The sequence below is a fragment of the Solanum lycopersicum genome, chromosome 5 (assembly GCF_036512215.1).
Source record: "Solanum lycopersicum chromosome 5, SLM_r2.1".
In the NCBI taxonomy this organism is placed as follows: domain Eukaryota; kingdom Viridiplantae; phylum Streptophyta; class Magnoliopsida; order Solanales; family Solanaceae; genus Solanum; species Solanum lycopersicum.
Genome location: NC_090804.1, coordinates 7,835,825 through 7,849,596, shown reverse-complemented (window position 1 = coordinate 7,849,596; position 13,772 = coordinate 7,835,825). Strand labels below are relative to the sequence as shown.

The 13,772-nt window shown below is 33.3% G+C and overlaps 1 protein-coding gene across 1 annotated transcript; it reads left to right on the top strand.

Moving 5' to 3' along the window:
* The first annotated feature begins 4,367 nt into the window (after positions 1-4,367).
* On the top strand, positions 4,368-11,050 carry LOC101250599 (actin-related protein 3). Its single transcript, XM_004239108.5, has 9 exons — positions 4,368-4,831; positions 4,915-5,377; positions 7,757-7,903; positions 8,889-8,981; positions 9,269-9,388; positions 9,736-9,846; positions 10,025-10,150; positions 10,253-10,351; positions 10,466-11,050. Exons 1-9 carry the CDS (start codon positions 4,776-4,778, stop codon positions 10,544-10,546), a joined length of 1,296 nt encoding a protein of 431 aa, XP_004239156.1. The 5' UTR covers positions 4,368-4,775; the 3' UTR covers positions 10,547-11,050.
* The last annotated feature ends 2,722 nt before the right edge of the window (positions 11,051-13,772 follow it).

The window sequence follows — 13,772 nt, the reverse complement described above, 5'->3', positions numbered from 1 at the left end:
TTATCTTTAATCGAAAAATATGTTGGAGCTTAAACACAAATAATTTATCCCAAATTTTAAATATATCATTTAATTTGTAAACCTTCTTCAATATTTAATATTTTACTAGAGAAGCAAAGTCAAGTCCAATACTATTTTGATTCTCAATCCAAACTCTATTTATGCTCGACGAGAAGGAGGTGTTTGGTCAACACTCTAGTTAGGTATTACATGAAAAGATTTTTTGGTCCCTCACTTATTGACTGGAGAATTGTACGACCGAAATTGATGGTTCGTGCAAGCACCTACTGTAACACCTAAATAGAAGAAGCCTTGCCTCTCAATTTAAAATTGATAAATCAAAGAAATAAATAAAAATCAATAAATCAACTTAATTAATTATGAAAATCAATTGTCAAACTTAACAAACACATTGTCTTTGGAAATATTCACACCCCTCTCTAGGTACTAGTCTAAACAGGTATAGAAGCTCCTAAAAGGTATAAATAATGAAAAAACAAGACACGTCTTCCACTATGAAAAAAAGAAAAATAGAAGCCGTTAGAGATTATTGTTATCTCATTATAACAAAAATAACTTTCAGCGGTATTAAATATTGACACTAATAAAGAATGCTAAAATCTTTACCGGCATTAGTTAAGTGCACTTAGAACCAATGTTGTTAAAGGCATTAGGGACATATACAAAGAGTGACAATTGTCGGCAATCAAAAATTAAATGCCGCTAATGATCATTCTTGTTGTAGTGTCTTCACCTGAAATATCTCTGATCCTGCAATCAGACTATGTCAAATGTCACAACAAGAGTAGTACAGTACAAACAACACGTACTGGTAGACACCATCATTCGATTCAAATTTTCACGACCCAACCAATTAGGCTATGCATGCACCTACTTTAACACCCATATAGGAGAACTCTTACCACCAAAACCAGTTAAAACATATAGAAAATAAATAATTTACTATAAATTCATAAGCCTTTAAGAAGAACAAAATTTTAAAAGAACAAATTTTAGTAAGAAAAAAAAATAGGCTAAACAGGTATAATAGTGACTAAGAAGATACATTTTAGACAAGAAAATAGAATACAACTCTCACCATAAGGGAAGGAAATATGGAAGTCGTTGAAGATCAGTGTCAGCAAAAGTAATATCAATACAATCGACCGTACTAATAAGCATCATTGATTTATTCGAACCCTACCACATAATATCATGTAAATAGACTGAAAGTTATGCAATGGGAAGTTGCACAACCCAACTTCTTTATTCTCTTCTATCAATCCTTCCTAGGTATAATTACGACTAAGTACCTCCAATCTGCCACTCCAAGGCTTTCCTATACTATCCGTCATGCCATACTGATACAACACTGAAACCTATCCCATATGTCAAATTAGTGTCACTGAGTATCATCTATACCCTATTCCTTTTCAGAACTATAACAAAAAATTAGCACCTAGTTTAAAATTAGAGCTACCAAAATGGGTTGGCTCAATCAAATCCAACCCAACCAAATTCTAACGGGCTACAGGGTTAAATGGGTTGCGGGAGGGGGGGGGGGGGGGCTGATCTTTTTAATTAAAGGGGCTATAAAATAGCAGTCCAGCTCAATCCTAAGCGGGCTACGATTGGGACGGGTTGACCCATCAACCAAAAAATGAACAATATTACTCTCTTAGAAAGAGTATCTTAGAAAGAGTATCGAACATTGACGTCTATGAACAAAACATCAATTTATAAAAATTCATTTATAAATCACACACTTCGATGAATACTTACAAAGATACATTTATAAATCACACACTTCGGTGAATACTTATAAAAATATAATTATGAATCACACACTTCGGTGAATACATACAAAAACACATTTATGAATCACACACTTCGGTGAATACTTACAAAAATACACAATATTCGGCGCAAGATTTAGCGATAAATGTTGATCATTCCATCATTACTCCGACAAAGAACTAGTTGGTTTAAAAGATTTCCAACAACACAAGACATGTCAACTGATCTAAATTGCTAATATTACATGACCCATTAATTAAAGTTTTACGACTCCGCTTCCTCTTATGCTTCCGCTTCTACCATCAATCACATTTGAATCAACATGTCATATTGTTTTCTTAAGAAATTCATCTTCATCTACAATTCACCATACAAGATGATATTGTAAAAGACTTGATTTTTATTTTTCAAAATATTTATTGATAAAATCTTTATAATTAAAACACTATTAAAAATATATATATAAAAATACTTGGGAAAATTGTATATAATAGCAAACTAATAACCTAAATTAAATGAAATAGCTAGGGTTTGATTTAATTGTGCTCCATAGCAAACATTAGCTAAAATTTGCCAGCATCTCTCTCCCAAAAATCTCGCTCGCCACTCTCCATTCTCGCTCGCCTCTCTCGCTTTATACACAGAAGTGTATAATTCTGTTTCTGTTTTGTATAAAGCGAGAGAAAATTGTATATACACATGCAAAAATGTATATCTTCGTGTTATACATTTAATTATACAATTTACAAACATTTTACTTCAAATATTGCAGAGAAAAAGGCCAACAAATTATACAATTGTGAATTATACAATTGCAGTGAAATACAATTTTCTCTAGCTTTATACAACAGAAGTGTATATATTGTGTTTCTGTTTTTGTATAAAGCGAGAAAAACATATATATTCTTGCTATACACTTATAATTATGTAATATACATGCATTTTAATTCGATTCAACTGTATGCAAAGCAAATTATACAATTGCAGCGAAATAGGCCAGCAAATTATACAATTTAGGCCAGCGAATTATACAATTGTATATGTATAGCGAATTATACAGTTTCTATGTTTGCTATGGAGCGCAATTATGCAAACTTTGCTATAGCATACAAATATGAATTTTTTATTTGCTATATGTGAAAGTTGCCCAAAATACTTTTAAAAATTAATAGCGCAAGAGCTGGCCTCTGAGACTTGTGGGTTGGGCCTACGAGGCCAACGGGCTAAATGGGACATGCTAAAAATCTCGTTCCTAAATAGACCAAAAATATTAAGCCCAACTCTACTTATTTAAAGGGTTGAACCGACCTCGCGGGCCAAGCTCATTTTGATGATTTTACTTAAAACATCCTTCGCAAAATCAATCTTGAACCCCCCTTATGACCATGATCATTACAACTAATAGAACTATGGCTTAGACCACTAAAGGACTGGGTGCCTATAAATTCACTCCACTAGGCAGGAAAAAAAATGTTATTTATACTTCAAACTTAAATTATATCCTTATACTATATAATGAACAAAAAACACCCATAAACTATTAAAAAAAAAAAAACTTGCAACTTACATCTCTTTGGTATAGTCTATCAAGAAACTGATGACTTTAATCAAAGGCTGCTACAATTGTACTTTACCTCAGACATGGTCCAATGCATACATTAAATTCCGATCTTACAAATTAGGTTGTTTGATAGACAATTTTATGATCGTCAAAGGATGTAGGATGGATCAAATTGTTATATAAGAGGGAATAGATTGATCTAATTGTAATATCATTGAAATAGATATGTTTTTTGTTGTTGACAAGGAAGCTCACAGTCACTATCCTTCACGGTTTTAAGTGTGTATAGCACAACTATCACTTAAATGTTATAGACCACAGACTGAAGATGTAAACTATACTAAACAAGTCTCACATATGATGAGCTTAACCGAGCAAACATGTAGGGAATTTTGTACTCATGAATTCGAATCATCTGACTCAACCAACTTGACACCCTTGCGGGCATCATTGAAAAAATATAATCATCTCAAAATTTTAAACATGAAATTACCAATCACGTCTATACTTGCTTTTTGAAAGAGCTCTCCATTAAATATAAAAGCAATGTTAATCGGATAGCATGTGAGTTTTCTATGCTCAACAATTGCAATTTTTTATTTCCTGAGATTTTGTTGTGATGAGGATAATGTTATTTGGAAAGAAGCAAAGAACAGATTGGTGAAAATTGATGTCAATCAAGTAACAAATTTATGTGACTTGTTGAATTTGGGCAGCACATGAAATGATCCATGACTGACGTAAAGAAGAGATGTCACAATTTTTAGTCGAAGCCGTTAGTTTCTGAACAAAATCTAATAGAGGAATGTGTAAGTGGTAATTTTTTAGAATAGTTTCGAAATGATTTTTGTTCATGATGTAGTATAAGAATGTAGTTTAAATTTGAGGTATAATTCATAAGTGTTTTTGATCACCTACTCATCTAGATAAATACATGAGAACATTATTATTAGATGTAATCAATTCTAGATATACTATGTATAATTGAATTCACATATATATGATATACATAACAAATTTCACTGGTTATTTCTTGTAGGTATATGGTGTTCGCATCCCTCCTTATTTTGGTGTATTTGAAAACGTACGGGAGATTTGATCCTATTTGGGGAGGTGACCGCGGTACCACAGCCGACCAAAAACACAAAACGTCGGGGGGTCTGAAAGCTGATTTGTTTGATTGCTAAGAAACGAATCGAAAACACCCAATAGACAGTGAGACCAAAGCTATAATTTAGTATAGAGTATAATAATGATCAACTGTTTGATGAATATTCCCAAGTACTCTCTTTACTGCTACTTCAATTCTTGTCACCTTTCTCATTGAAATGGATGGATTATATCTTTTACCCACCTCCATTATCATCCTCTTTTTAGTATTACATTTGTCGCCACCCCTTTCTTTGTTTCAACAACCATGATAATGGACCCTGCTACCTCTCGTCCTGCTCTAGTCATCGATAATGGAACAGGGTATTCTCTGAATCATTGGTTCTTTTATCTGCTCACCAACTGTTTGATGAAATTCCTCAAAGATCTTTATTTTATGTTTTCAGGTATACTAAATTGGGTTTTGCTGGAAATGTTGAACCAAGTTTTATTTTACCGACAGTGGTTGCTGTTAATGAGTCATTTGTGAATCAGACTCGAGCTACGACTAAGAATAGCAACTGGCTAGCACAACATAGTGCTGGGGTTATGGCGGATCTGGATTTCTTTGTTGGGGAAGAGGCAGTGACTAGATCTAAATCTAGTAATACTTATAATCTTAGTTATCCTATTAAACATGGTCAGGTTGATAATTGGGATGCTATGGAGCGTTTTTGGCAGCAGTGTATATTTAATTACCTTCGTTGTGACCCTGAAGATCACTATTTTTTGTTGACTGAAAGCCCTATGACTGCACCGGAAAGTCGAGAATATACAGGGGAGATTATGTTTGAGACTTTCAATATACCAGGGCTTTATATTGCGGTGCAGCCGGTGCTTGCTTTGGCAGCTGGGTACACAACATCTAAGGTTAGTAGCTTATGTGTTTGAAAGTTCAGCTAGTATATATTTCCACATAATACTTTGGTTGCAGGGTACCTTAACCAACAGAAATAACCTTAAAAGCTAATAGCTTTTTCAAGTAATATGGATCTTTTAGTAAGGGGTTATAAGAAGGAGCTGTTTGTGTTAAAGATGATAAAATTGGATCTTTATTTGTACATTAGGAGCGCTAATGTACAAATTATTCATGACTGACCTTGCTTCATTTGGAAAACAGTAATATATGCAGCTGTGTCTGCTTTATTACCATAAGTTCATTATGTTTCTGAAATTTAGACTTATTTTTGCTTAGCTAAAGAGTAGCTTGATAACATAGTAAGTGCACCAGCACAGGAAAGTCTCTCTTTCTTTCTTAGGGGAGATTGGTTTTATGGCCAATGACAAATGTTCTTTTACTTATATTGCCATATTGGTAAATAAAACCCAAGATTGTAGGTAGGGTTATTTTCTTCTATTCAAAATCTAATTGGTCATAAACTTGTGGGAAATTGTTTCCTCCTTTATTAGTCATAACAATTGTTGTCTTGTAGGTGACAATTTGCTTTGACCAGTTAAATAAAAATAAGAACACGAGTTGATATAATATGAATTATAGTATGGCAGCCCTTATTTGCACTTTATCCGGGAAATGATACAATCAGTAGTCATTGGTAGGGTGATCTATGCTTACATACAACATTATTGATTGATTATGATACAGAATGTTTTAGATTCTGACTCAAGTCGTCTTTTACCGAATGTATCTACCTCTGTTGTGGGATGAAAGTTTAGCAGTCATGATAGATGGTTATCTCTTACTTTCACTATGAATGTATGGATTTTGTTACTGTCATTTAGTGCAAGTACAATTAGAGTGGGTAAGATAGAGCTCATCAACATGCCAAGGTCCTACTCATCTGTGAGGGTTGTGCCAGTGCTCTTAAATGCAGATGAAACTTACTTATATTTATGATAATAATCTTACAGTACACCATGTTCATTTTATTTTGCTTTTTTATGGCATTCTACCCATTTAACTTATTTTCATGGAATTTAGATCATTTGCCTTTGGGTAACTAAGTGTTATGCCTGCTATAAATGTTCTTTAGGAAGATTTGGCAAGAACTGTAAAACCAAGTTGTACATGCTATTTATATGGACACCATAAACTGTATGAAAACAATTACAAACCAAAGAATCAAGACATGAGGAAGGGATAACAAAAGAACTCAAGCAAAGTAAACTTAAAAAGAAGATGGAGAGGGTAGATTAATGGATTGGCCAAATGGAGAGGGGGAGAAGCAAGATAGAAGAGGAAAATTCAGGATATATTTCTGGTAAGATGACAAATGCTAGAAAATAAACCCTGGTCAATCAAGTTCAGGGAAAAGGTAAAGGTAGTGAAAGAGTTCAACTATCTTTTATTAGGGATGTCGGTTTGGTTAATCCAGTTTGATCAAGAAATTTGTACCATATCATTTTCGGTTACTCTATAGTGTATTACTAAAGTTAGACTTTTCCAAAATGTGCCAATCATCTCAATTTCTCTTTGATATCGATACGATTCGGTTTATTTTCAGTATTTTATTTTTAAAACATCAAGTAAAAATTAACTTATCAAAAACAAAGTGTCAAGAAAGAGTCAGTGTTATTAATCCATCCAGAAGATGCAAAGTTACAAAAGGGGATCTGTCAGCTCAGTAAGAACAAAATAGCTTGTAGCGATAAAGAGCTGAAAAATCCAGGTAGTGATCTAAGTTATTTACAGGGTAGAAGTTGGCCCAACTAAAAAGGTTAACCAAACAACTAGCCTTAAGCTTACAATTTGGGGTTAAAACTCCATTGAAATTCTCCTGTTTCTTTCATTCCAAATAACCCAAAAAATACAAGCTGGGGTCATGATCCAGATTTTCCTGATGGATTTTCTAACTTCCATAGAGCTCCAACTAGTGTAGGCATCTCTGATATTGAAGGGCATGGACCGACTTATACCAAAAAGCGCTAAGAACATGTTCCAAAAGTGTGTTGCAAAAGTGTGTTGCAATAGCCATCACCCAATTCTTAAGGCCACCGTCAATATAGCATTATAATTTATAACTTGCTAGGAACCTGAAATGAATACTATAAAGGCTCTAGCAAGTTCATATCACATCTTCAGTTAGACCCTAGATGTTCCTTTTTCCCTTTTTCTTGAGCTATGAAGAGAAACTGCTACTTTTGGTCACATTCTGTTGTTGGTACATCCAGTATCCATTACTTGCTTGTTTAATTATGTATTTATGTTTTGTCTACTTCTTGACTGGCCTTCTATTAGATCTGCATAAAATTTCTTGATATATTAAGCAGATATTTCTTGTCCTTTTTTAGTGTGAGATGACTGGAGTTGTAGTGGATATTGGAGATGGTGCTACTCATGTTGTACCTGTTGCTGACGGTTATGTTATCGGGAGCAGCATTAAGTCAATCCCCATTGCAGGAAGAGACGTTACACTCTTCATTCAACAGCTCATGAGGGTATGTACGACATCTCTCAAATTGGTTGAAAGAAAAAATGTGTTGTTTTCTCTTCATTCAACTCCTCATCTAATTTGTTCACTATCTAGTAGACAAACGAACTTATTATAAATAGAATCAAGCGGTACAAATGAAAGAATTCTGATATCCTGACTTCCTTGTTATGATAAAATAAATTGGAGTTCAAAGAGGATCCAAGATTATTTAATTCAAAAAAAAAAGTGATATGGAAACTATATAGTAATTGCAACCTCTAGAAATGACTACACTCATAAACTTTAGAAGGAGGAATATATTTTATATTGTGCAAGTGCAATACCTAGGTTCAATATTTTGTTCAAAAAGAAGATGTGTTATTATGTGAGGACAGGATAGCTGTTCTTTGTTTATTTCCTCTTTGCATACATATTCTTGGTACTGGATCAGAGCATTCTTTGCCTGAAAAATATAACTGAGGCCTTACAGCATTTTTCTTTTTTGCAAGTGGAAAATTTAAGTTTGGGAGAGCACCTTGTTAGTTGCTGTAGCAAGCATCATCTTTGAAAAATATAACTGAGGCCTTACAGCATTTTTCTTTTTTGCAAGTGGAAAATTTAAGTTTGAGAGAGCGCCTTGTTAGTTGCTGTAGCAAGCATCATCTTGGAAAGTTTGTTTAGAAAAACATCAATCGTCAGCAGTTCCCAATTGAATCTCTATCGCTATGCCTAAAACATATTTTCGCTAATTGCAGTACCACTACATTGGTTGATTTACGCCATGTATCTGTTTTTATTTCTTTAGAGTTTTGATTCAATTGGGTTTGTCTAGTGTTTCCACATGTGCTTCACTTGTGGGAAATCATTCTAAAGCTTGCACAAATTGACTTTTTGGGTACCAGCACACAGACGTGTTTTGAGGTCTCAGTTTGAACTTTGAAATTCTAAAAAGGTGTGTGTTAACAAGTCATCTCTTAAATGTTCAATCTATTCTATTTGATTCAATGTAGGAAAGGGGGGAGCATGTTCCACCGGAGGATTCCTTCGAAGTAGCCCGGAAAGTGAAGGAAATGTATTGTTACACTTGTTCAGACATTGTCAAGGTATGATTTGGTTGTAACATTGTATAATATACAGCTAGTGGGAAGGGGGAAAAGAACCTTGAATAAGAGGAAAAATAAAAGTTTGAAGTTCCTTGTGATATTGCCTACTCTGCATGTTGTTCTTCCATCCTGCTCTTGAGTTGGAGAATCTGTTCTACGTTCCTGAGAATGAGAGCAACTAATTATGTCAAGATTTAAGCTGCTTATCATCCTCTTCTTACATCTGAGGATGAAATTAGTAACTGAGGATCACTTGTGATTTATTTTGTTGCTACAAATGATTTCAGGAATTTAATAAGCATGACAAAGAGCCAGGGAAGTACATAAAACATTGGAGAGGTACAAAACCAAAGACAGGAGCACCTTATTCATGTGATGTTGGCTATGAGCGATTTCTTGGTCCCGAGGTGTGCTCTGCATTTCAAGTCTCTGATAATTTCAAGCTCCAAGGTCTTCTTGCAGCTTGTTTTAAGCTGAAAATTATGTAGCTGTTGTAGACATTGCGCCAATTGTTTACAGATGTATGCCTCATATACTGCTGATTTGCTATATGGCAGAGTGAACTCCAAAAGTTCTTATAATCAACATAAAAAGGCAACCTGGTGCTAGCTCCCGTTATGGACAGGGTCCAGGGAAGGGCTGGACCACATAGTCAACATAGTTATAGCTAAATAAGAAAACAAAGATTGCAGAGGTGATGCATTATCGCTAGGTTGGGTGAACACCTTTCTGATTTAAGAACTGGTTTTTGCAGGTTTTCTTCAATCCCGAAATATATAACAGTGATTTTACAACTCCTTTACCTGATGTGATAGACAACTGTATTCAGTCTGCACCTATAGACACCAGAAGAGCTTTATATAAGGTAAAGTTATTCTGTTGATAAACTATATAAGATTTCCGTTAATCAAGTGTCCAGCAATTTGTGACCAATAGAAAAGTCTCCCTTATATGGTTGAGTTAAAAGTCATGATCTTGATATCACACTCTTTGAAATAATTCTTCTAATGTGTATCTGAAATTATGCCCTTGTAAAATACTAGAATATTGTATTATCTGGAGGATCCACCATGTTCAAAGACTTCCATAGAAGATTGCAACGAGATATCAAGAAGATTGTGGATGCTCGTGTTCTTGCGTCAGATGCTCGGTTAGGTGGAAATGTAAAAGTAAGCATCTATGCTTTAATTTTTGTCTTAATTAATTAACGAATGTATCTTTGGTTTCTGGTACTTAAAAGATGCTTGCCTGCTGAAAACATATTCACTCAGGCACAACCAGTTGAAGTGAATGTGGTCAGCCATCCTATTCAGAGATATGCAGTTTGGTTTGGAGGATCAGTACTTGCTTCTACTCCTGAATTTTTTGCTGTAAGTTAATTATTCGATTTCTGTTACTATTGGTTTTATAACCGCAACTTAAGTTACTCTTTGTAAATGGCTGGTCAGCGAAGTCTGACCTATGTAGTTGTTTCCTTATATCAGGCTTGCCATACAAAGGCTGAATATGAGGAATACGGAGCTAGCATATGTCGCACAAACCCTGTATTTAAGGGAATGTACTGATACTAACTACAATCAGTGAAGGCATTTCTTATCGTCATATTCTCCTCCCAATACCCTGATCCTTGCCCTACTTCTCAGCTTCGATTTGCAATCCTACATCTATGAGGACTGTGTATATTAACAGGTTATTGGAGGCAATGCATTGTAGATTTCATTCATCAACTGTTAGAAAACAAGATTCTTGTATTCTTTCCATAGGAAGCACATCTTTCCCCTTGGCAAGGCTGGTTGGCACTTCAATGGCAGATAAGTTTCACGAACAATTGAACATACCTCATTTTCTGAGTATTCGGTTGAGTCTGAGGGCTACAAGTATACTTAGTTTCATGAAAAAAATAATAAGCTGTCATAAGATTTTGGGGTTTGATTAGAGGATCATTTATATTCTTTTTTTCGCTTTAATTGAAACTCTGAATGTTATATAGCTACACTTGTATATTATTCTCTTAATTCTTTTTCCAGAATAATGTATATCATAGATTTTGCATTTGGTTCACTGCATAATATTGTTGTTTACTACATAAGTTGATGCAGAATATTTTTTTTTTCATTGTTTGTATTTCTGGAACATAAAACAGAATTACAGTTCAGTTTCCATTATTAGTGCCAGGTAAATTTACTATTATTGACTCATTTTCATTCTTTAAACTCAATAAATATGCAGTCTTAAGGCAAAAGAGGCATCCATAAAACACTTTGGAAGAAGCACCAATCTTTATGGGTCTGTTTTTTTCAGAGATTGAGAAATAGTAGTATATATCTAGGAAGTAGGAAAGTAATTTTCTGACCACATTGGGTTTATAGCTTTTCATATTATATTATATTGCATTGAACATTCTTGATCATAGTGTAAGAGGGAATTAAAAATGTCACCTTGAATCTCATTAAAAAAAAGAAATAAAAACTCTTCTCCACACAATTCGCCACGGCAACAAGATACGACAAGAGTACACATAGATTCTGTTGGTCGTGTGGTTAATGGAAATTAAAATTATTAGTACCCTAATGGTAAAGTGTGGGGTCCATGGAGATTTTGCATGATGACTGACTTTTTGTAAGACATTCTTTTTGCCTTTAGTTTTGGATTTGGTTGATATTTATGATGGTAAAAGTTAGTTTTATCTCGTGGAATAACCAATGTATTGTCCTTTATAAAAAGAAGAATTATAAGATTAGCACCTCAATATGTAACATTATATGTGCCAGGTTATGATTCTTGACCAGTAGAGTATTCAGAATTTTCACTAAAGGGTTCGAAGAATAAAAATAAATATAATGTTTGAACTTGAAACTTCAAGTCGTAAGACAATCTTAGAAATCTTTCTTTCATATTTGATTATATAGTTTAGGGTTTTGAATACGTGTACTCCAAATAAATACAGGAACTATTTACAAGCGGCTATCCCCTTACTTTCATATTCCACGTTTTTAATTATTAATTCGTGTTTATTGTTTGATACCATCAATATATAGTGAAAATGCTACTCAATTATTCCTTGATACCATTAGAGTATATATACTCTGGTGACATCAAGGAGAAAGAGATAGTCTTTCAATGAAAAGATTGTTCAATTACTATTTGATACTATCAGAGTATATATATATATATCATTAGAGTATATATATACTCTGATGGTATCTATGTGTATACAAATATATATATATATATATATATATATTGTGGGGTTCAACTGGGGTAAATATATTGGATTGAGTCCAATACTTTGCCTAATGAATCTAATTCGTGTAGTTTTCCTAATTTATATAATGTATTTCTAATTTGTACATTAAATATATTATTAAGCCTAAGTAGTTAAATATACAAAAAATTTAGGAAGCGTTAATATGTGTTATATGATGATGATCGATTAAATAAAATATCTCGTTTTACGCCTCCGTCTTTTAAAACACCGGTAGACTATGTATATGGTTATGGTGGGGGGCAGCCTATTTATTTTTTTAGGCATAAGCCATTGGAAAGAGTTGGGTGGAAGCATTTTTCCAGCAAACAAGCATGGTCTCTTGGAGTCACTGTCTCCAACTATTTTGATGTGTTATGCAGTGGTTAAATCTGCCTAGCCACTATAGTTTTAATCAGACTGCTAGTGCTGTTTCAACTGTCTGACTTTCATTATTTAGTTTAAGTTTTAATTAAACTTATAAAGTTGAATATCATAGGGCTTTTTCTCTTCTTTTTTGGCTTAATTATTGATAGGTTTTGTTAAATGTCATTGAGAGCCAAAAAAAATGAAGTTTAAACATGTTGTAATAGATAACATAGACGAAAAACAAATAACTATTATCTACCTTGAATCAACCATTGAAAGCTCTATTGAATCTGAGTTTTTCCCTTATTATTTTGAATTTTGGCTTGTTTTTTATTTAACAATATACATATATAAAACACAAAATTAACCTCTCATGACCTAATTATATCTAGACTATACAAAATCCCAACTCAAGCCAATTCCACAATAATTATGCTTAAACTATGATTTTCCCACCATAATACCAACCCCTTCACGTTCTATATGGAAAGTTCTACTTACTCAAATTTAATTCCGAAAAGCTCTACAAACTCCTTAATGTTTTAGCTAATAGAAAAATCAATACATGCACTCAATCCATTTCCAAATTGACCTGGACTTCACCTTGCTCAAATTTGATTTGAATCTAGCCTAGTCTGAAATTTTAGCTCACCATTCTAAAAATTTTATCAACCAACTTTTAAAAAAATTAGTTCATCCGTAACAACGAAACGAATCGCTACCGTTCATAGAAGCATACAAAAAGATTGTGATAACATAACTTTAACAATGACAATTATGAAAAGAAATAATGATAATGGTGGTAGACTTAATATTGAGGATTTGAGGTCATTGAGTATATTCAAATACATCACGTAATGTATTTGTCATGTCAAATTTATTTCATTAATAAATATTGTTCAATGATTATTGTAAATAGAGATTTTAAATGAAGTAATTTATTGACATAAACTAAAGTTTAATAACTTTGTTTAATAAAGCAAAGACATAAATCATAATTTTTAAAAACATATTTAATAAATATAAATTATAACTAATATTGTAAAGAGTCATCAATTTCTCTCCACTCACGTGAATATAACGATATTCGTGATTTCCCATTTTTTAAATAACAAAAAATATGTATAAATGAGTTTAGAAAGTATTTTTCGATTATAAATAATTGCAAGTGTTTTCCG